This window comes from Siniperca chuatsi, linkage group LG10, assembly GCF_020085105.1.
Source record: "Siniperca chuatsi isolate FFG_IHB_CAS linkage group LG10, ASM2008510v1, whole genome shotgun sequence".
Classification (NCBI taxonomy): Eukaryota; Metazoa; Chordata; class Actinopteri; order Centrarchiformes; family Sinipercidae; genus Siniperca; species Siniperca chuatsi.
Genome location: NC_058051.1, coordinates 25,980,881 through 26,005,163, shown reverse-complemented (window position 1 = coordinate 26,005,163; position 24,283 = coordinate 25,980,881). Strand labels below are relative to the sequence as shown.

General features: G+C 38.4%; 1 protein-coding gene and 1 long non-coding RNA gene across 20 annotated transcripts; one reads left to right on the top strand and one right to left on the bottom strand.

Annotated features, from left to right (window-relative positions):
* The first annotated feature begins 793 nt into the window (after positions 1 to 793).
* Positions 794 to 11,280, top strand: LOC122883687 (membrane cofactor protein-like). 13 transcript variants are annotated; one of them, XM_044212719.1, is made up of 15 exons: positions 853 to 997; positions 1,149 to 1,272; positions 2,159 to 2,251; positions 2,372 to 2,560; positions 2,791 to 2,890; positions 3,070 to 3,143; positions 3,237 to 3,416; positions 3,558 to 3,737; positions 4,743 to 4,811; positions 5,346 to 5,525; positions 7,496 to 7,522; positions 7,659 to 7,706; positions 8,211 to 8,265; positions 9,854 to 9,914; positions 10,237 to 11,280. In XM_044212719.1, the coding sequence occupies exons 3-15, from the start codon at positions 2,194 to 2,196 to the stop codon at positions 10,237 to 10,239; spliced, it is 1,224 nt and encodes a 407-aa protein (XP_044068654.1). In that variant the 5' UTR covers positions 853 to 997; positions 1,149 to 1,272; positions 2,159 to 2,193; the 3' UTR covers positions 10,240 to 11,280. The 13 variants fall into 13 exon arrangements, with proteins under 13 accessions (XP_044068659.1, XP_044068666.1, XP_044068661.1 ...); XM_044212718.1 differs by having other exon boundaries at positions 854 to 997; positions 2,155 to 2,251; XM_044212724.1 differs by lacking the exon at positions 9,854 to 9,914 and having other exon boundaries at positions 794 to 997.
* LOC122883688 lies at positions 10,896 to 23,135 on the bottom strand. 7 transcript variants are annotated; one of them, XR_006379685.1, is made up of 8 exons: positions 22,994 to 23,135; positions 22,457 to 22,594; positions 21,512 to 21,631; positions 21,361 to 21,421; positions 20,878 to 21,085; positions 18,871 to 18,916; positions 13,890 to 13,980; positions 10,896 to 12,900 (listed from the first exon to the last, which is right to left on the bottom strand). It is a non-coding gene; the product is annotated as an uncharacterized LOC122883688 (long non-coding RNA). The 7 variants fall into 7 exon arrangements; XR_006379688.1 differs by having other exon boundaries at positions 10,896 to 12,768; XR_006379687.1 differs by having other exon boundaries at positions 20,878 to 21,001.
* Between the last annotated feature and the right edge of the window lie 1,148 nt (positions 23,136 to 24,283).

Here is a 24,283-nt window from a genome sequence, read left to right as displayed (position 1 = left end):
TGATTAGTGATTCAGTGGTCTCGAGTCTTGACACAGGCTATTCTCCATCCATTCTCAGGCCGAGAAGCTGCAGATCCCTGATTCAGTACTACTCACAATGTTGTAGAAATTGTCATGCCATAACCACACTCACCAATTGTCACTATCAAACTATTTTGGCTTTGTCTGATGTTTTGCAAAAACATTTACTCGGCATTGTTACAGCTATTACGATAAAATATACATTTAAATGTCAAAATCTTTAAAAAATAAACTTTTCATTCCAAAAATTACAAAACCACATTGCAGAAGTCCTGTGTTATTATTTTGAACTTAGAAATGAAATAAAAGAGAAAAAAGGACTTTCTGAAGAATCCCTGCCCTGCCTGTACATTTGGTTCAACGGTTTTGGTGACTCTTTCATCTGATTACTATGTGATTTAGGGGCAGGAGAGGAAAATTGTGAAAGATGAAAATTTCATAAAAAGACCAAGAACTGGTTGCTAAGTAGGAAGCACATCACTTCCTCACATTGTCCAGCCAGGGTTGGGTCCATTACATCACACTCTATGAATGCCTTGGCTGATGGTCTATGTTGTTAGGATTGAAATGAAGACAAAATGTGACCAACCATGTATGGTTTCCAGAGTCTTTAAGGAAAATATAAAGGAGATGTCACAACAGTGAAGCCATCTTTACATCTCCTGATTGTCCCCTCAGGTTTTCTGTAGGATGTTTTTAGTGCACTGTACCTTTTTATACAGTCTATGCTCTGTACTGACAACATATGGACAGCTCCAGTGAGGGGGGCTAGTACTGAGGAGGGGGGCCTTATAGGCATCTGTGCCCAGTTGCCCATGGTCTCATAAGCCATGTATGGTAATATTGCCATATACAGCAGCTAAAAAGGGTTGATCTTGATGTAGCATTTATTAGCTGTTTGTTTGGGGACATGTTGTACCACACTGGGCAGTCTTTACTGACAGATTATTGGAATACTTTGCCAAGTGCAAAAAACGTAAGCCTATGGTTTTTTTTGTGAAGCTACATATCCAAAATCGTGATCCATGTTTTGTTTTTTCGTCAGTATTCAAGTTTCATGGTTCATGGTTATGTTGTAAAGTCGGTTGATTTTGGGCTAAGGACAAGTTATGCGTCACTGTTTATAGGGCAACGCCTGTTTCCATTAAGAAGCCGCTGCCAGAGCAGTCTGGAAGGAAACCAAATTCACCATTGTGGAGGCAGCAGGTCCAGCCATAGTGATTCTTCACATTTGCCGTAACAGCTATTTGGGTAAGTTAAAAATCCGATGCTTTAATAAACCCTACCTAAACTAACCGAAAACAGACCGGCGATAACGCACTGACCTGACTAAAACAATGAATCATTAACGCTTGTTGATGTTACGTTAGCTAACTGATAGCTAGCTAATCCACCCTGGGTTGACAGGATGTTACAGTTATTTGATATGAGCAAATTCAAACACTCAGCTGGACACAGTTCAGCGCATTTGAGGATCCACCGCCAATTTCGTTATATATCGTATTTAAATTAAAGCTAAATTTTGGCGTACGCCGTTAGTTTTACTGTTACTCATTACCGCCCACAGTGTTTTGATGAAGGAAGATGGAGGGAGCAACATGCATGGCCTAACGTTACTAGTTTAAAGGGCTGAAATTTGACTGCTATACTGGCATCTTAATATTTCTCTTTTTTAAACGTGTGCCGAATTTGTCAGTCGAAACTGTCGCTTTAGACACAAGTTGTGAAATATTTCGGTAAGATTAGCTACAAAGCAGTGTCACGTTAGTTAAGTAAAATTGACAGATTTTGAATGGAGTTTGGCGTGACGTTTTCCCGTAGGCGTTACAGGACAAAGCTGAACGCATTTATCTACACAGATTAGCCAGTGACCAATATACAGAAAGGTGAGACAAAATATTTATCGTTATTTCTGATATTGGGTATTTTAACCTAAACTGAACTAATACTGATGTTTTAGTTCGATGTAACTATTGTAACTCGCTGTTATCGATAACTTAGTTAGCGTTAAATGTCTGTAATTTAATGTGTTCCGCGGAGACGGCCCAGCTTTAAGGAAATGATCAGTATCAGCCATCTTAACCAAGTCAATACTCTGACTGTCTTACTTACATTTGCGTTTGTCTTTGCCAGAAAGCTCATTAACTTCAGCCAGACTTGCCAGATCCCGTCATGGATGTCACCTACTTCCTGCTACTGAGCTATCTTGGTCTTGCCATTATTGCTCAAGGTGAGTGGCAGTGCAGATAAGCTTGTGACATATGTGTGATTATACACAAGCTGGTGTTTAATCTTCCGTTAACTTGTCCTCACTTCTAGTGTTCATCTTTCTCTTTATTTTTCATTATAGCTCAAGAGTGTTCCAGACCTGTCGCAGGACCCAACATGGATTTGAAGGACAAAGACATTCTTTTACAAACTTTCCCAAGTGGGACCACAGTGTCTTTTGCCTGTAATGTTGGCTACGAGCCTGCTGGAGGGTCTGCGTTCATTACTTGTACTGCTGGCACTTGGAGTCCTGTGAGGCTGAAATGCCAGAGTGAATATTAGCACTTCATTTTTCCATTCAAAATCCTAATAACAGCAATATTAAGTTTTAACTGGCAGTGTTCTCTGATTTGGAGCCCTCTTGTAAACAATATCTCACAAACATATAAATGCTCTTTTAGATGACTGATAATACCTAGTGACCAGTCTGTTGAGTCAGTTGTGTCCAGTAATGTTTAACAGAGGAATTTCTCCTTTTTATGAGAGTTTTCTTTTTTTCAGGGAAGAACTGTGGTTCTGCTGGAGAAGTGGAAAATGGACATATTGATTACCCTAGTGGGACTGAGTATGGCGATGAAAGTGTGGTCAGTTGCAACACGGGGTTAGTAACAAACTGATTGTTCATGTTCAGAGAATTAGTTTTTAAAATGTAACTGTGAGTAGCATAGGGGCTTGCTTACTTTTCAGTGTTGTCATGTGAAATGCAAGGCTTAACTCAGATCCTTCTTGAAATTTGCTGTCCAAAGTATAATTTTTTTTATTTTTCATTTCTCTAATTAGTTACACATTGGTTGGTAACAGTAAACTCCGTTGTGAAGCCCAAGGGTGGGTGGGCAGGTTGCCTGTATGTGAAGGTTGGTAATCTCTGTGTGTTGATATAAGGCACAAGACTAAATAAAAACTCAGTGTCTGTTTCCATTCTAATAGATGCCATTTTTATTTTGCAGTGGTGACTTGTGATCCACCACCTATGGTTGCAAATGGTGCTTTCAGTCCAGATAAAGAAATCTATGAGTATAGAGAAGTTGTACGGTACACTTGTCAAAACGATTTTACACTCAATGGATCAGTATCAATAGCATGTTCAGAAGATGGAACATTTGTGCCTGGTCCTCCAAAATGTACCAGTAAGTGTTTTTAAATTTTTCCAACCTTTCTTAACATTTTCCCAATGTAATCTCAGCTGTGCCTGATATTCGCACATACTCTTGAAAGGTTATTTTGGACAAATGTGTTAATTTCCATTTAAAATTTTTATTTGCCTGCAGTGTTACAATGTGAAGATCCTAATATAGAAAATGCTGACTGGGTTAGAGGTTCTCGCCCCCCTCATCGTTACAAGGCTACGGTGACATTCCGGTGCAGATCTGGATATGTTATGACTGGAGCGGATACCCAGACATGTGCGATAAATGGTCAGTGGTCACCTGGACTTCCAACATGTAAACGTAAGTCAAATGAATATTACTACTTGATTTAGGTCTGTAAGTAAAAGTCAACCTGTTATGTTTGAACATGATCAAAACACAAATTTGTACTAATCCAGATGTCATCACATTCTTACATGTGATTGGCTTAATCCCTTTTAGATTAAATTAGCATTGGGTGTTTTTAAGTGAAGTTTTAAAATTCAGGAAGTTGCTGTAGCACCACTGTTTGGAAAAATTTGCCACAATTTAATTTTTTGTTCTCCCTCAAATGCCCCTTATTTGTTATGAAATTACTAAATAAAATAAAAATCACATTTAAAATTTCAGGATGAATCCATAAAATTAATTACAAGTCTTCTACCACACATCCTCTGTCTGACAAATACATTTCACAAGGATTATTTAAATATTGCCTTAGATATGAAGTAGAAGGTTTGAAGTAGCATTCAGAGTCTGTGAGTCATAGACTCAGTAATTTCCACAAGGCTGCAGTGCATGAAATATTTCTCACACCATCATCAGAAATATTACTTCCATATTTGAGCATACCTTTCAGATGAGACCATGCTGCTGTGTAGTATTTTAGCTTTTTAAAATTATTTATTTTTTGTTCATGGGCAGAAGTTTGAGAAGGGGAGTGAGGGCCTGGTCACTTAATACATACTTTCATATGGAACTTTTATATGTGCTTTTTGTGTGTGTGTGTGTGTGTGTGTGTGTGTGCGTGCGCTATAAGGCTGGAATAACCCAGTACATTTAAATTAGCATACAACTCCAGGTTAAACATAAAGTAGCAGCATGAATTGGTAACAGAAACTGCAAATTATTGACAAGATATTGGAGTTTACTGTAATAGTGCAGACGATTACTCTGTATAAAAGACAGTGTGCGTGAAATGCATTTTAATTACTTTCTGCAGCCTAATTGAATTAAATGAATCAATAACTATATAGTATCTGATCTTGGCACATCCCTGATGTCAGTGACACAGTCCTGATTACTCCTTTTTTTATATTTTTGCAGGGATTATAACCACAACTATAGCTACTACCACGACCACCACACATTCTCATTCCACAAAGAAACCAACAGGTAGAGTCCATGTTAATGCTTAAAAACTATTTAAAGCCCTACAGTGTGTTCACCTGAAATGGTGAAATTTGTTTGGGCCAAAAAAGCCTTTTTGGGCTGGTTGATACCAAAAGCCTAAATTATTATTATTTTAAATAATAATAATAATAATAATAATGATAATGATAATGATAATAATAATAATAATAATAATAATAATAATAATAATAATGATTAATTATTATTATATAATTTATTTAGCACTTTATACAGTGCTTCGGACATAAAAGCAGAAAATACAGAGTGCAATTACAAATTGAAATAATTTCAGTGCAGTCAAGAAATAAAAAAGTAGATAAAAGACACTCGATGGATCAGTATCAATAGCATGTTCAGATGTTGGAACATCTGTGCCTGGTCCTCCAAAATGTACCAGTAAGTGTTAAATTTTTCCAACCTTTCTCAACATTTTTCCAATGTAATCTCAGCTGTGCCTGATACTCGCACATACTCTTAAAAGGTTAATTTCCATTTAAAATTTTTATTTGCCTGCAGAGTCACAATGTGAAGATCCTAATATAGAAAATGCTGACTGGGTTAGAGGTTCTCGCCCCCCTTATCGTTACAAGGATACGGTGACATTCCAGTGCAGATCTGGATATGTTATGACTGGAGCGGATACCCAGACATGTGCGATAAATGGTCAGTGGTCACCTGGACTTCCAACATGTAAACGTAAGTCAAATGAATATTACTACTTGATTTAGGTCTGTAAGTAAAAGTCAACCTGTTACGTTGAACATGATCAAAACACAAATTTGTACTAATCCAGATGCCATCACATTCTTACATGTGATTGGCTTAATCCCTTTTAGATTAAATTAGAATTGGGTGTTTTAAGTGAAGTTTTAAAAATCAATTACTAAATAAAATAAAAAGTCAAATTTGCTGCTGTGTAGTATTTTAGCTTTTTAAAATTACTTATTTTTTGTTCATGGGCAGAAGTTTGAGAAGGGGAGTGAGGGCCTGGTCACTTAATATAAAAGTTCCATATGAAAGTATGTATGTGCTTTGTGTGTGTGTATGTGCTATAAGGCTGGAATAACCCAGTACATTTAAATTAGCATACAACTCCAAGTTAAACATAAAGTAGCAGCAAAATTCTTCAAAATAAGACGGTGTAGTCCCTCATTTGTCCAGGAGTGTTCTATGGTAGAAAAGGTTTCAGTCGTAGTCATCTGGACACTGTTTTCAGAATCAAGACGTTTCGGCTCCCATCCGGAAGTCGAGGGCAGGGCTTATGTAACTCAGAGTAGCTTAAATTTCCAGTTCCCGTCCAATTTTTTCACAATTGAGAATTACTTCCGGATGGGAGCCGAAACGTCTTGATTCTGAAAACAGTGTCCAGATGACTACGACTGAAACCTTTTCTACGATAAAGCAGCAGCATGAATTGGTAATAGAAACTGCAAATTATTGACAAGATATTGGAGTTTACTATAATAGTGCAGACGATTACTCCTCTGTATAAAAGACGGTGTGCGTGAAATGCATTTAAACTACTTTCTGCAGCCTAATTGAATTAACAGTATCCAAGCTAATGAATATATCTTGGGTCAGATTGCTGTCATTGTGTTTTGAGTTAAGGAATTAGTGTAGACTGATCCTAGTGATGGTATATTGTTAAAAGCATAAACAAGCCCTTATAGTTCTATTTTCTGCTCATGTTGCTACAAGGTGATTGGTTGATGTGTGGTAGCTGTTTAAATCAATGATCAGGACTGTTTTATTGCATTACTGCATTTTTACACAATTTCCTGCATGAATGTGATGAAGCACTATACTGTACCTTGATTTGTAAAGTATTGAATTCACAAGATTAGCCCAAAACAGACATTCCTGTCTGATTTTTATTTTATCCATAAACAGTTTCCCAGTTGATTTTTCATGGTACTACACTATGATATACTGTAATTACAAATAATTACATAATTTTGCTTTACCAAGAAATCTGTCTGTAATATTGATGTGCTAATGCTTCTGTTTATATTAGGGCTGAGCAATGTCAATATTTTGTGATCTAACCAGAAATTGCAACTTACAATTTAACACTCTCCAAACAGCTAAAACAATATGCCACCTGATTCAAAAACCCTGACAGTTTTAACTAGCATTAAATATAACAATTACAGTAATCATAAGTATGTAGTTGATTTTTTTATTTTATTTTTTTTTTTAGGTTTTTTCATGATAAAATCTTGCCTGAACAGATTTAACATTGATGATAGAATTTTCTCTGTTAAGAGCAATTCATTGAACGTCTGTCCAAGGTTTCTGCCTCTTAAAGGACGTTTTTTTTCTTGCCACTGTCCCAAATGCTAGTTCATGGTGGGATTTGTTTGGTCTCTGTAAATAATATTATAAAGAGTGCGGTCTAGACCTGCTCTATAGGAAAAGTGCAATGAGATAACTTCTGTTATGAATTGGCGGTATATAAATCAAATTGAATTGATGTAGTCCAGTCACACTCTTATTAAATCACAGCAGTCACAAGACACTAGCCACTGCCAAACACTTTATCTCATCATAATGACTGACACCTTAACATTTCCTCAAAACATTGCTCAGCACCAGTTCGTATGTCTATGTAAGACACAGTAGATGGACTTGATTTTTTATGTTTTAACTGTACTTCTCCTCTTCAGCTTCTATTGTCCCAACTGTCCCACCTGGTAAGTCATCAAAGTAATCTCTTATGTTAGATTAATTTGTTTTTAACAGTAGCAGATTGGCATTGTAGTTTAATCAAAACCACTGTTTGACACCATTATCTGTCCTTATTTATTGTTTTATTTTTATTTTTTACAGACAATAAGGGTAATAACGTGGGTACGACGTTGGGTATTGTTTTTGGAGGTAAGTTTCAACTTCTTCCTTGAACAGTAGATCAAGAATGTAAAGAGATAATGTTATAAATAAGACCATGATGGCCTCAGAAGGCATGGTTAGTTAACAGTAGACTATGGAGTTCTTGAGAGGGCATCATGTTCTAATTTGGGTCAACAAATAAGAACAAAGTGACACATTCAGCCATTAGAACTTACTCATGAACTAATGGCTGGATGTGTCACTTTGTCACTTTACTGTGGTTTGTGTTTTGTACATGATATCCATTTTGCTATGGAAGGTTCATATAAGGTTTAACTAATCATTTCTGAATTGCTATTGTAACAGAGCAATAGTAATAGTTTTGCTGCAATAATTTCATATAAGAAATGCTTTTTGGGATTACCAATCTAATCTGTTTCATTTTAAGATTGTGTCAGGCATTTAAATGGCACTACATTTGTTGGCCTTTTGGCCAATCATCTTTTTTACATTATCATCTTCAAACATCTTTTTTTTATCTCATCAAAATAGTACTCATCTTTTTTGGCCTCATTGTCGGAGTCATGCTATTCAGGAAAAGAAAACGGTAAATTGCTCATTCAAATATGGCAACTAACCCTTGAAATGGCCTTGTCATGCGCAACCATTAACAGTGCTTGATCCTTCTCAGGGCTTCTCCAAACTTTGTCTGTGCTTTGTATTTAGTCAGCATTTTCACTATGCTTTTTGTCTGTCAAGTGTTACCAAGTGTTGCATGTTGAAGTTGTGGGCTTTTTGTAAGGCTTTTGATTTTTCTCTACCACACAGTGTAAATTGTCATAAGGGTGCGCTGTAATAAGCCCCAAAGCACTCTTCTACACAGAGCGGTAGGTAACTCAGTAGAAAGAGCTCTGCCCCAAGTGCCTTATGGTGGTTTTAATCATGTGTTGATAAACAAATGTAGAGGTCAGCAACATAGATGATAAAGCATGTCGAAGTATTAACAATTACCTATGCAGTGGTTAGATTTTATTTATTTTTTGTTAATAATTGGTTGCGTTTAATGTTTCCTATTCTGTTTCTGTGGATGTCATACATTTACATGACCAAAGAGGAAGCAAATATACTAGTAATAGAATGGCATAGAAATGACATGTTTCATTTGCATTTTCTTATGTGCAACACATTTGCCCAAGGTAGGGTCTGTTGAGAGGAACATCTGGCAACTTATTATTATTATTATTATTATTATTATTGGGCAAAACCAATTGAGATTGTTAATGTAATTTGCAAACTTGACCTTGGGTAAAGAGAAGGCACATAATGTCTTTGAAATAATTTTAGAATCAACCCAAACTCTCTGCTTGAAATTTCCTGTTCAGTTAATTAGATTTTTACATAATTTTATCTCTGCAAATTAGGAAGTAGTCATTGCTGGTATGTCATATTTCTGAAATGTTTCCCAGGAAACATCTGCTTGTTTCCTGTTGGGGTAGAGTTCTCTTGTGCATAGTTCCTAACTCACTGTATAGGAGAGTGACTTCAAAATCGAAGACTTAACAAACCCTGAACCCTGAATTTGTGAAACTTGAATATGCATTTAAGTTTCACAATTTGGGCCCTAAAGGCAAATTCAGTTGCCCATAATGTCATAAATATTGGGTTATCCTGTGGATAAAAAGATGGAGGCCATTTAATGAAATATGCTAAAAATGTGACAACAGAGCATTTGGTGGTATTATAGTCATATATTTCTTTCTGCAGAAGAGGTGTGTGTGTGTGTGTGTTAATAACAGTGTGTGGGATCTTCACATTTTTAACTATGAACATTATAATGATCATGTCGTTTTGTTTTTTTTAATTTATTTATTTAATCTCATAAAATTTTGGAACACTGGGCCATGCCATATAAATATAAACCATCTGTGTCCTTTATGGTATCCTGTTGATTTCTGCTCTCAGGTAATATTTTGCATCTCAATGTAACACACAAATCTGGATATTTCGGCTGTAAGAGGCATGAGGCTAGCAGCCGACAGGCTGTGTGTGTGGTATTTTTTGTAGATGGGTGGTGTGTAGTCTTGTGTGTGTGTGTGTGTGCAGAGGGGATTTTTCTGGACATCCGTAAGGTGTTGCTTCTTGTCTGCCTGGTTATACATAAGTAGTAATGTTGACCAGTCATTATTGGATTACAGCTCTCGGAGGAGCAATCCTGACAAGGTCGATGCAAAAGATGGAGAGGCAGTAGCACTCTCGGTAAGAAGATGGACCACCAAGCACACTTGTACCAAATGAAGACACAATGATGTGATGAGCAAGAATAATTTGTGATAGTCTAGGCAGAAGCTTTCATATTATTTCATGTCGCTTGTCCATGATGTATTATTAATGTCCAATGTTTTTCTTCCCTCGTCCATATTATCCTGGCCTCCTACCTTACCTGTTGGACAACTGCATGCCTTACTTCTCTTAAAACCCTTAACAGTTAATTTGTTCTCTTTCACAGGGCTTTATGGGTTTTTACAATTTGTATGAAAATTTACATAACTTTGCTCTCTTTTTTTTTTCTTCCCCGTAGTAAACATCACAGTCCTGTTGCTCCAACATTACTGGGTGTAACGAGGACTGGTTGAGAAGAGGAATGTCACTGGACTCGTCTTTGAATGTACTGGCTCGTAAAACCTTCTGAAAATTTATTTCTGAAAGTCAGGCTTGAGATTTGAAAATATCAGCAAATTGAGCTCAATTCTTAGTTCATGCTCTAAGTGATTAGTTGACAATAATTTCCATCTTTGATAGGCTCATAACTACTTTTTCCTATTCTGCATAATTCAATTCAGTGATGTTTGGGATGCCGTCCCTTTCCTTTACAAAATCACAAGTTTTTCTATTCTGAAATTATGAAGGAATGAGATTTAATGTTTATTAGAGACTCTTGAACACTGATTTTAAACTTGCACTATAGTACAGAGCACAGCTCAGCTTGGCCAATATAGCTCAATTAAAGTGATGGCTTAAAATAATCAAAATCAGTAAAGAATGTTTGTATGGTTCATCTTAAATTCAGCTGGCTCCTAGCCGATAAATCAGTCCTCCAGGCTTATAGATTCAACTTCCACCATTACAGAGATAATAGGATCTGTAAATCAGTCCCTGGCACAGTGCCTAAACATAATGCATGTTCCATATGCCTTAATGCAGAAAGCTAAGTGTTTTTAGCTTGTCAGTTGTTGTGTGTTTGCCTGTGAATTGCATAAATGTTAACTCACTTGTTAGTTAATGGAGGCTTAATTGCGGGCCTACCTTAGCTTAATGTTTCTGCTAAATAATTATCCATGTTCAATATTGGCACGTTGTTTTGTGCCCTGTAGCTTCACCAAATTAAGTTAATCAGTTTTCCATGAGGTTTTTTTTTTTTCTTCTCCCTCCAAATGATTTGTTTGTAGATATCTCTCTTCCGGAGGGTAAGTTTCAGTTTAATACCAGAAGATGTATACATAAAGACTATTAGGACACAGATATTGTGTCTGTGGTAACAAAGATGTATAGACTATGATCTCTGAAAAAAATGTGCACTTGCCTGGCTTTTTATTTATTAAACTAAAATTTGTCAGAAAATCTCTATCATGACTAAATCTTGTTTGACTGAGGTGTAGGAGTTTGCTATCAAACAATGGTGCTTGAAAAGTTAATGAAACTTATTTTGTCAACCCCATCATGTATATTCAGCTATTTCATATGTTTTGCATGTTCAAATGCAGTGACTGAGAAGGGAGCTTACACGTTAGTTACTTACAGGTACAGAGCAAAGAGAAACAACAAAGACAATTGCAACTATTGCAGCACACTTTATTCTACAGCCACAGTTTCTAATATGTGAGAAAAATGAATTTTATCATCCACATTACAGGTAAGCCAATCTAGTCTACAGGTGTGACTATGCATAAATAAGCTACTGTATGATATACAGCATCAATTTGCAATCACTAAATTATACATTTAACATGGAGCAATAGAAACTACTGAACTGTTTTTTTCCAACTGAAAGTCCCAGACATCCCAAATATTTTAAGCAAGTTATAAGAAACAGAACATCTTTTAACAGTGATAATTAAAAAGGGAAACAGTCTAAAGCTACTCTAAATATATTTTAAATACAAACTGTGGGTCCAGAGACTTATCAAAAAATCATTCCTCTAACACTTTATATTACAGTGCCACCTTGTGGATTTGACACTGACTAGAGAATTGTTCAAATGGTGGTGAAAGTACAATTTTAAGGTACTACTGACCTATTTTAATTTAATGCTTCTTTATACTTACATCACTACATTTCAAAAGGGAAATATTGTACTTTTTACGTGACTACATTCATTTGACTGTTGTTACTTTGCAGATTAAAGTTTCATATACAAAACAATATGTTTTGCTAATACTTATGTACTTTTACTGCAGTGCTTTACTCAAAATGAGTATTTTTACATTGTGGTATTGTTACTTTTATTTAAGAAAGGATCTGAATACTTCTTCCTCCACTGCAAACATCAATGTAGATATCAATTAGAGATCCGGGATTGATGAGTACTTAACAGGCCACTGTGAGAGTAATTTTGTTTTCACTTGCTTTAAAACATTAATGTGACAAAATTTCAATCTAGTCAGTAAAATAAAGGGCACCGCTTAGTTGCAAAATCCTCCTCAAGGTATGATGAGATCTGTCCTTCATTGTAACCGATTTCAAATGGTGCTAGAAACAAAAGCAGACTCTGAACACCAAAAGAAATCGGTCAACCTTGGAGAGAGGACATAGAGCTTGAGCTGTCACAACATCACTGTAGACTGGTGGTTTGTAGCCCACTGAGTAGTTCTTCAGGGAGTGATACTTTCCAGGTGAAAATCTTCTCTTTATTTCACCTTTATCTCTGGACACCTCTTGTGAATCTTCACAGTTGTCTGTTGCTGGCCAGTGAAATACACTTCCCACCCCAAGAACACTGATTTCAAATGGTGCTAGATAGATGACCAACTCTAAGCCACCATCTGAAACCAGCTTCCAAGGGGGGCACTCCTGACAGAAGGCTTCTTTCTGTGGCGTAAAACACCCTCAAATCTAAAAATTTTTTTATAGAAAATAACATTAATTATAGCAGAAAATGGTGGAAAACAATATGTTGTTAGTTTGACACAAGAAACAAGACAATGTGATTCACCATTGTAATAGATGTGGTACAACCAGGACTGCCTTTTGGGGATTTCAGAAACATTTCAGTTAGATTAATTGAAACGGAAAGCTATTTGAGAGAACATAGGAGTGGTTCAGATGCAGCAGCAGATGCACAGGTAGCTTGATATCCGCATGTACTGTAATTAATACAGAGCCTAAGAAAGATACTGTAGATGTAAAGCAATAAAGTATTAACAGTTAGACATCTATTTCATCACCTGAAATCGTCAAGGGATAGGAGTGGTACTCATGACACATCCACAAAGAGAAAGACATCTCTCATGGAACAGTTGAATGTAAGTAATTGTATGAAATGTAGAAACAATCCATTGCATGTTGCAGATGTGAATTATGCATTAACCAAACACCCACAATAATTACACAAATATGCGTGACATTTAATCACAATAGACTGTTAGGCTGGTTCCTTCTCTCAGTTGGGAAAGTTGACTTAAATAAGATATGAGAGGACACTGAAGGGATAACAGCTGTTAGAGGCATTGTTGTATTAAATCTAAGTTCATCCAGAAGCCTTACCGTATGCAATTACTTTTTCAAAACAATGGCTCATTGGTCTCCATTACGCTGATGCGTGTCATTGAAGTAGTAATAGGCACAGTAAGCTTTAAATTTTGTTTGTCTCTACCTTATTTATGACTGGACCAAGATGATGTTCCAGGGAAGCCTGACAGGATTTTGGAGACTGTCAGAGACCTCAAATCTAATGCACTCTGGGATGGTTTAGGCTCATGCTTGTGCCCAGAAAGAAGTTTGATTCACTGCCATGTTTCACGCCAGAAAGCAGAGAGGAGGGAAGCAGATGAAGGAAGAGTGAGAGAGAGATGAAATGGAAAAGCACCAGAACACCCCTCTCTCTCAATCTATTTCTCTCTAACGCCCACACGACTGATCTGATACTTGATCCAAGCTTCACGGATATGTGAAGGGCCAAACAAGAACAGACACACAGAACACTGCCAATGTATGTCTTTCACATACAGGCTCACCTGCAGTTCTACGCAGACAGACCTCGATAAGTCCTCTCCTCTCTGTTGCTCGGTGGACTAGTGAGGATGATCGCGCATTGCTCTCCAGCCACTACAAGGGAAAAGCAAGGAAGTGCCAGTCAATCGCTGGCAATGAGAGCCATGACGCAGACACGCAGCTACAATACACAGAGAGGGTGGGGCAAGGACAGGTAGTGGCCAGTTCACTGACTTGTGCTTCAACAAAGTACAATAATACCCGACCGTTTCTAATAAACTGCTGTTTTTACTCTTTGCATGCAGGTGAAAGGACCACTGACAATTCATTGTCTTGCTTCAAACCCCCCTGTCCCTCCAGAACACACACCCACTCACAGTCTGCCTTCATTTCTTCATGTTTACAATGACAACTCCCACAAATGCTACTTGCCTTGAAACTGATTAAAGCCAAACTAGGGAAGCCTAGCCCCAGCCTCAAAACATCAGATGTGATTTACTTTGATTTTCACAGTAGGAGGAAGGACAAAATCCCCACAGCCCTAAAAGTCCTTATCAGGCTTCAGATGGACCAGGCCAAGCCATCACAGGGCTGTTTGTGTGTGAGGGTGTGCAAGGCTATGTATGTGTGTGTGTTTGCACTGTAGCCACAGTGACGGCTCTGATCAGAGGGCCTGTCTGTCAGTAGGTGTCTGGTTCCTTCGCCTGGCTGGCTCAACCCAACCCTGTCAGTTTTCTTTTTCGGGTTGTTTGTTGCTTGTGTGCCACTGGACCTGTTGTGTAATGCTTATAAAAGATTTAAAGGGACAGGAGGCCTTTGGAGAGTGGTCAACGACAGGAACAGTGAAGCACCCTGGGGAAACCCATAGGGGTGAATATCTTCACAGCAGTCCTTATTTACAGAGAAATAGGAATATAATACTAACAGTAAACCTCTAAGTGAGTAAACTGCAGTGAAACGTGCATGATAAGCAATTTGTTAGCTTACAGTTGTACTTTTAAACACATCTACAAAATACTACCAAGTTAAAATAAAGCTTATTGTTAAAAAAAATACACATCACGAATCAATTGTCTGCACGGAAGCTGGAATAGTGTACTTCTGTCTGACTGTGTGTCACGATTACGCCTTGTATTGATGTGTAGCCTACACAGACTGGTAGACTAACTAAGTGCAGTGTTAACTCATTCATAAGGAATGACCCTCCCATAGTGGTGAGGTGACAGGGAGAGTACTAACGCAAAGAATCATCTTCTTCTTTATGATAATCTTTACAAAAGAAAAATAAATAGGCAGCGATAGTATACAGTATATTATACCATCAGCACATTTAGAAGAGAGAGCGAGAGAAAAAGAGAGAGAAAGGCGCTGACTGTAGAAGCAGGAGCTGCAATGCAGCCCCACATGCTCTTGCATCATCTCAGAAATGTGGCATCTTTTGGATGTTGGACTCCCAGCCATGAAAACGTGAAGACCTCTCTTGCCTAGTGAGTTACATCTTTCCTGTGGTTGCCACCCTCAGCACAGGTAGTGATGGTAGGTAGTGTGAGGCATGCACGCTGTGCAGAAGATGCTGAGCAGCTCTCTTTTACTGACAGTTCAGAGTGAACAGAAAGGTTTGGGTAACACTTTTTTTTTTATTTTACGGGCCCCATAGTTTCCTATAATTTCCGAGAAAGGAACTGATATGTCACTGTAAATTTGTAGGAAGGTTCCCGGACGGGAGTATGTAACTTGAATTGGTATGAATTCTTGGAAAAAATTGAGACAGTGTTTGATTGGTACACTTCCTATTCATTCATTCGGATTATTTGCTGGTGCAGCTTAGAGACTCTTTTTAGTCAGTGCACTGCAGGTCACATGCGAAAATGTGAAATTTGTTGAAATTGTAAGTGGATCTCTGTCAGTTTTTCCAGTCATTAAGATTTTAGCAGTTCTTTCAAGGAAATTAATCTGGAAATCAACATGTGCATATAAACTGAAATAATATCTTAGACCATTGTCTCCATTTTCCCTGTTCAGGAAACTTCTAAGGAAATGATTACAAAATTACGGTACCTGTGAAACAATGAGGTACCAATGCCTGAGGGTGGCCCACTGCATCATAAGAGGCAGGTACGGATAGAATTGTCAGCATCGGCTAGACGATAAATGTATGATAATCACTTCACAAAAGAAACTGCTAGCTAGCTGATTAGCTTTTTAACAATTAATATATTAACAGGTCAACCCATATAAACATACATAGTACTTGTGTATCCATGGAAAAGTGTTTCTGCAACTACAAAACCTTTGAATAAGAGAAAAGCGCTTCTTAACCAATCAGATGTTGAACTCCAGCTGCTTGCTTGTACTAAGCCAATAAAGCACTGCTGTGCGGCTTGTGGAGTCAGGGGGGCTCCTCCCATCCAATGAGAACCAAGCTTTGGCACGCTGGCCTGTGATGCAGCAGCTTTAGGACGTCCAGTGCATGTGAACTGGAGAGAAGCCAAAGCAGAGTCACCAAGAGAGCAAGGTAAACAACTTCTCTCTTTCTCCCTCTCTCTTTCTCCGTTTCTTTCTCCTCCTTTTCTCTCTCTCTGATCCTGAGCCATGACATTTAGCCCCTTCTTTCTCCAAGAGAGAGACAGATAGAGAGATAAACAGACACAGAGAGAGGGGGAGTGATGCAAGCTGTGTACTGGTTGAGGAGAAGTCCAGCCCAGAAATGACTGCGTCACCATCTCCGTCTCTCCTAACTACGCAGAAACAAATGTGTCTTGGGAAGGGTTTTGCCAAATCCCCATGGCCCTGGAGGGTGAAAACAAATCACATGACAAAAGTGCCACTAGCCACAGACACCGAGCTGATCTGTTGTCTGATAACGACATACAGCTGGATCCCAACCAGTCTCTGCCTTCATACATGCCTGCCTCTCTCTCTCTCTCTCTCTCTCTCTCTACTCACTCTTTCCTTCAACTCCATCAAGAGTTAACCACAACAAGTAGGCCAGCAGTCAACTGTTCGAACACAGACACATATATGTACATATGTAGTGACATAAAAAGCCTTCTTGGCTGAATTCAACAGCGAACTTATCTGGCTGCTGTAATGCCCACCTGGCTGCATCTGTACACAGTCCCATATAATGGTGTATTAAATGTATAATACTGTTTCATAATAGGTCAGACGGCACCATGCATGATTGTATTCACCTATTTGCACAAATATAATCATCCGTATTCCTTGCGGTGATGGAGGCAAAAAAAGCAATGTTTGAATACCTCTATAATTCTCTGCAAAACATTCCTGACTGAGCTTCGCTGTGATATTAAGAACCTTCCAGAATATTCTTTTGTTAACCCCTTTGTCGCACCTCTGCCCACTCAACACACACCTTACCATGCTATCAAAACCTAGAGAAACTGTCACATCTTCAGCATCCATGTTGAAACTCCCGATATCAGCTCACAGGAACTATACAGCACACACTGACACACACAGACACACACACACACACACACGCACACACACACAGACAGACACACACACATACACACACACACACACACACATATAGTAGCGACAGGCAGAGCAGATCAAAACTACCAAGGAGGAAGAGGAAGAGGAGGAGAAAGCCGAGGTTGTCCGAAACCATTGTGTCCACTTCAGGTGGAAAACTCGATGACTCTGGGCTTCTGTTATCTCAGCTTCTGTTTCTCCTGACATGAAAAAGTGACGTAGCAACTAATCCAAAATCTCTCTCTCTCTCTCACTCTCTGACTTGCTGTCCCTCCCTCTCTGTATCTCCCTCTCTCTCCCTTTCTGCTTTCCTCTCAAACACGCACTCTTTATTTTCATCTTGTTGCAAAAGCAGAACTGCTATTAGACTGCTACTTCGAACTAACATATACACAGATCCAGAGCAGACCCCACACAAATGCATATGTACGTGCGCATGCACGCACACATGTACAGGCGTGCACACGCGCGCATGATCACGCTATTCCTCTTCCCGAGTGTGACGCAGCACTTAATTCTCTGTGCTTTTATACCACTGTTGTGTCTACACAACCCAACTTCTTGATCAAGCTGAGCCACAAACACACTTGCTAGCTGCCACACAAGGCAAGTGAGCATGAGCAGACTGCAGTTAAAGGGACCCTACCACCATGGCTCCCTTTCCCCCACTCTGTGACGTTGCTGTGTCCCCATTTCCCCCCATGTCCCCTTATAATTGGGTCTCTCTCCCTCTCCTCTCCGCTGGTGCTCTCCTCTCTGCTTTCGGCTAGAGACGCACTCTGGCTCCTATGTCTGTGAGGCTGAACTGACTGAGCCTCCTCGATCACCTGACAACCCACTGGTTTTAAAGGCACATCACCACCTTGTGTATCAGTTCTATAAGCACTCAGATGGTCTTTTGGCTTTTTAAATACAGTCTATTGAGGAATTCCACTGAATCTGCACCAAAGGGAATATTTACACATATTACGTTATGTGATTCTTTTGTAACCATGTGTTGGTTAATATAGTGATTTCTGACGTAGAAGGCATGGTGTTCCTCATTCAACGTTAGTACTTTTTACCTCCAGAGTGGAGCAAGTGTTGAAAAAAAGTATACAGTGTGAGGTGATTGACCGTCACAACCACACTCTGACCCTTAACCATGAATAGGCCTATCACATGTACTTCCTCATTCAGTTCTAGGTGCTTCCTACCACAGTTCTGCCCTAAAGAAAACGCAGAGCAGTGTTTTATCCACTGCTTCTATTCGAAATACACTAATACTGTTCCAGTTAAACTAATCATGAATCGTAAAATGACAAGAAAAACATTTCTGTAAACTAATGCATGCTATTATAATATTAATACTAAATAAAGTGTATTGTATTAAATGTAAACCAGGAATGTAGCTGTTCCTTTAAAAGGACTGCATCTTATAAATAGTTTGTTTTGGTTCTGTCAAACATTAGCAGAGTTTATTTTAAGAATTTGCTTTGCAGTTTTACCTAATTGTTCACATACCTTGATCAGATGATTTTCCATTTGTAATGTCAATCAGACAATGGAGCTGCGGGAAGATAAAAGGAGAAAAACACCAAGTGAGAAAACCAAGTGAGTGTGAAACCAAAACATTGTGCCCCAAAATCAACAATCATTGAAATAATCTCATTTGACTTATGACATGAATATGAGTCAAGACAAATGTGGAACATTCCATTAAACAAGTCACTTTGGCTTAACTGTATAGCCCTACAGCCTTGTGAATGCTACAGTATCCATCCAGCACTCAGGGATACTACTACTAACTCAAGCACCACGTAACAGAAAGCAGCGAGGTACAGCGCAGCTGGTTATTTGGGCTGTGTCATGATATATGAACATCAAAGGGGATCAAACTATACTAGGATTCTATAAACGTACAAATTTCAAATTGTGATACATAAACTATGAACGAATTCTCCCTATTAACATCTATAATTCGTTTGGGGAAAGGTTGGTCAAATGAAAAAAAAAGTTTGAATGTTATGGTAGTAGGTCTTAAATATGTCAAATTAGCCTATTTGTGTTAGTGTAGTTACCACTGCAATACTGCAAACAGTGTTCAGCAGGGTAATAAGAGGAACAAGCTTGGTTCTGTCTCTTTTATGAGCTTGTCTGTTCTCAACAAGGCTGTGACCATTAGGTCAGTCTGCATTTGTGAAGCATAAAGTCCCCTTTATATGCTAAGCTGAAATAAAAGCTTTGTCTCAGTTAACAAAAGGAAAACAAAGTCTTTGTCAGCTCACCACCACACCTATTTATTATAGAGATATACGACAATGTGCGCATTCAACAATTGCCTTAATAAAGAATTCATAATTTTTAAAAACCTGGAAAAATACTTCCACAGGGGACAATGTTTATTCCAAACATCATAACTGTTGGCTAACTGTTGAACTGCAGTCAACTACGTAAGAATATTTTCTATGCTGCAGTGCGGTCTCACTGACCGCCTAAACCTTGTAGTTTTACGTCAGATATTTTAAAGGCTTGGTAGAGCTTTTAAAGCACAAACCATCCCTCTATTTTAATGTCTGAAATTTTCCATTATCCTCCAGTTACAAGTCTAGATTTTCATCTGGCATTTCATGTGGCTGTACATTTTCTTTCCTAAAGCACTTGTAGTTCATGATGTCCTAATTCCCCATTGGAGCCAGGGGATATGGGGCCCACCGCTTCACCTTACAGGACTGAGAAAGGAGAGCATCGGTAAAAGAATCAGCTTTCACCCTCGAGCTATGTAGGAAATGTAAGGGATCTGAGGGATCAAAGCATGTTTGCTCTGAGCAGACTGGTAGATGCTGAGGGTATCGATCTGAAGACTGAGGTCTATCTGCTCTGCTAGGATAAAGATGTCCTCAGTCTATGTGCATCCTATGCAAGATAACTACAATAACACTAAGGAATATGAATGCAAGTTGAGCACTTGACTGTGTTTGGTGCTACATTACAAGACTGGATAAAAGATTTTTTTTTTGTATTACTTTGCACGCTATATCAAATAACTGATGCATTAAATATTATATTGAATGCTGTCATATGCGCATAGCGGTTCTACTATATTCATACCCAATTATTACTGATGTTCCAGCATTGTTGATAAGTTGGGAATTCTTGCTTTTCCCAACTTGATGCAGCCTGTAGCCTCTAACGACAACAGGAGGTTTTACTGTGACAGTGGTTTGTGTTTATGCTGACAGAGACACGCTACAGCTTTAAAGATACATCCAAGTGCTGGTCCTTCCTGTCTGCTATTTATGCTCCTCATCCAGTGGGCAGTGTGTTAATTTTAGCCATGTCATCAATCAGCCATGCCTGTTCCACTTCCTAAACCTTAATCTCTGCCTTGGAAAGGTGCCCAGTCAGCTCCATTGATATCGTTTTTGGCTGTATTGGGAACAATGGGCATAGCTCCTAAATGCACTCACACATACATTTAGGCAAAACGTGGTATTGCATTTTTACAGTGTTTTATTGAAAATAAATTACCTGGTTTGCAGTTACCACTCAGAAGAATGTAAACAGGATCTCTCTGGAAACGTCAGCATGTGTTCCAGCATCACACACTGTATGATGAAAAAGAAGTCTTGGAGAGCTTTATCCTCAGCAGGTCCTGAGAAAATCCCAGGCATTATCTCGAGACATGTCGAACATACTACACAGTGAATTCAAATGTTTCCCTTCAGCTCAGCAGTTTCTGGCATCAAAATCAGAGAAAAGTGACCTTTATACAGATATAATGTAACACTTTGTGCAATTGTAAACTTTTATAATTTTGGTTGTATATATGTATATGACTGCTGACCACTGGCCACACCCTGCACTTAAATAATGCAAATATGCAGCTGGCCGAGTTTTATTCAGCTATGACTTCTTGACAATAATTGATATAAACAGTGAACTGCTGCACTGTTGTGCCACTCGTCCAAGATGTTGCTGGCTGTGTTTGCTGTGAAGTGTAGTGGCTCTTACCTTGCGCAGAAAGTTGAAAGTAATACCTTTTTTCCCCTCTGTGAGGAATAACAATATTGATCTGGAAGGCAAGCAATTTCAATTTATTCTCCAATATATTTATATCCTTAGAGCCCATTCTATCACACCATTGAACAACATTTTCTCTTACTATGCCTCTGAAGCAGTCAGCAAATCAAGCGGTCAGTCGACTGCAGTCAGTCTGGGGTTTTGACGTCAAGAGATGTCAGGCAATTTTTCCTAAGCACAACAGATGGATGTGCCAGTCTTTCTGTCAACAAAGTTATGAATCACAAAATTAATAAAAACATACACTCACTGGCTGTGCAAACTGCTGTTTTACCCTCACTCTGTAGTGTTGCATCAATACTTCCCAATATAATATGTTTCTCATTCCTAGAAGACTGTTTCTGATAACCTCATGCTCAGTACAAGATCTAAGCCTGCAGAAATACGCCATCCTGTGTTGACTAAGAGTATTGCTTTTGGAGGGTTTGTTTACATCAGGAATAAAAAGTGCGTATGACATAGAAACCTCTGGATGGATGGAGCTGAGTCAAGGTGCTGGCACAGCAGGCATACGCACTATTTATTTACAAACAACAAAAATTAGCCTTTAGAAGGAATGAATAATGTCTTTAAAAAATAAACTCATTCAAGAAAATCTATTTCTGCAAATGAACAATGGGAAAAACAATCTTGCATAATTTTAACTTTAGACCTATATACAGCAAAAGGCTATTGAATGAAGTGATAACTAATTTTACATTTCTTTACACATGTTACAATTTAAATACACTATGCTCAGCTGGAAATGGTATTTCACACAGCATGACACTGACAGGTGCAATAGTAACAAAATTCAAAGTCAGTAGCCTTTAATATAAACTTCCTGAAAAGCAATATATAGTTTACCTTATGAATTTTTTTTGACAGTACACAAGTATTAAAGTATTTTTTACCTCCTCTGTAACTTTAAATTAAACTTAGTATCCTGCTACTTATCATTTTGACATCAAGCTGAATCAATTATATTCAACTCTAAACTGCTACAAACAAACAAACATTAATAGACATAGACAACAACAACATCTACCTCATGAATTAAATCATTACGCAGTACCGCATGGATGCACAGACCACTCACTCCTGAGGTAAATTGAAGTGCGCAACATCCTCCTGCAGCAAGCATCCAGCACACCTCTCCATCCCACCCTGCTCCTCTGCCCTCTCACTGGCTCCGAAGAAAATGAGAAACAAACACGCACAGACATGTTTTATAAGGAAACAGCTGAGAGCAAATAACTTGCTGATTTCCGGGTAACGTTGGAAACTGCGCACTACATCGTAATAATCAATTCACGGGCATGCGTAATTCTTATTTATTTAATAAAAATGTATTTAATAAGAAAATACATTTTAACAGTTTTACAAACAATGAAACATTTAACAAGTATGGAAATTGTAACATTATACAAACATCATATAAGAAAACAAAAAACAAATGAAGCATGTTACTATACGTTACAAAAACAGCCTACCGTCCACCATAGACGCACTACAACCTATCCATATACTGGAGCTGTTCACTGTTGTAAATAAATAGCTTCTCTTGGAAGGGGAGATGACTTACCGACAGCGCCTCTTTCGTAACACGTCCGGTTCCTTTACTATTACTACTCCGTCACCGCTGCCATAACCTCCCATCAACCTCCCAGTTATTATCAAATCGAGAGTGGTCCCCTGCACTAATGAAAAACCTTATCCATCGACATTTTCACAGCAACACAACCAAGCCAGGCCCACTCGCACACACCCCCTTTTCCTGATTGGACGTCCCCCCTAAAAGGCGTCGAGAGGATCACATGCTTTTGACGCATGTTTACAAACAGGCGCAGAGCGGGAAGGAGGACAGACGAAACGAGAGGATTCCCTTCTGTGCACTTCCGGGTTTTAGCTTAAATTCCCTTTCTTTCCTCTCTTTTAGGGAGCGAGAGTGCAACGGTATGATTAGCATGTTGTATACTTAAGGAAAACACGCCCAGTCAATACAAATATTCACACTCTATGTTGAAATACATGGTAATAGATCCAAATAGCATGGAATTAGCAGTGATGATGATGAGCACTTCAACACATTCCCAAGCAGCTTTATTAGTACTGTTCAGACTGTAGTTCACATAATGTGTATGAGAAAAAGCAGCATGTGGACTCCCACAAGGCTGAAGTTTATCATATTTCTAAAATTATACAAACTGTTTGCTTTGAGTTTGCTTTTTATTTGTTTCTTTTGACTCTGACTTTGCTGTTTTTAGTTTACCCCCAGTTCGCCCCTAAGGCCACAGCAGGGGGCATCCTAACCCCACAATATCACATTCAAACTACACTTTCCTCTGTATGTGTAACTCTATCTAAAATTGGGATTATTTCAATGTGGGCTGGTGTAAATCACTTGCACAATGTTGTGTATGCGCCTGTTTGAACATTTTAAATTAACATTTTAGTTAAAGTATTTAGAGGCTAATATCACACATTTTTATCAGCCTGATAAATTAGACTTGTTAGTATGTAGTGTTATTGTGCAATTTGTCTGCAGCACTTAAATCAGCTTTAGAAAATTATCATTATTATACAATCAACTGCGTGGTCTACAGTTTACTACAGGGTGTAATGTGTGCCTTCTGTGGATAGTTGCATCACTGGAAAAAAAGAGACAATACCTTCCAGATTGTTTCCCTCAGCAGATGTTGGGAATAGACGACAGCACAGAGCAATGTGCAGGAAACAGACGGGGTATGAATTTAATTTTCCGTAGTTATTTGCTGTTTAGGTGTCTATGGAGACAAAATATTAAATGTGAGCTTTTCAATTTTCGTTTGTTCATTAGTATATTTGTTGCTTTTATAATGCAGCGCATCTTCAT

Excerpts from the sequence above, each read along its gene's own strand:
- LOC122883687 (XM_044212719.1), top strand. The coding sequence starts at position 2,194 with ATGGATGTCACCTACTTCCTGCTACTGAGCTATCTTGGTCTTGCCATT. Across the intron at positions 2,561-2,790 it reads TGTGAGGCTGAAATGCCAGA|GGAAGAACTGTGGTTCTGCT; the intron begins GTGAATATTAGC and ends TCTTTTTTTCAG. Across the intron at positions 8,266-9,853 it reads CTATTCAGGAAAAGAAAACG|CTCTCGGAGGAGCAATCCTG; the intron begins GTAAATTGCTCA and ends ATTGGATTACAG.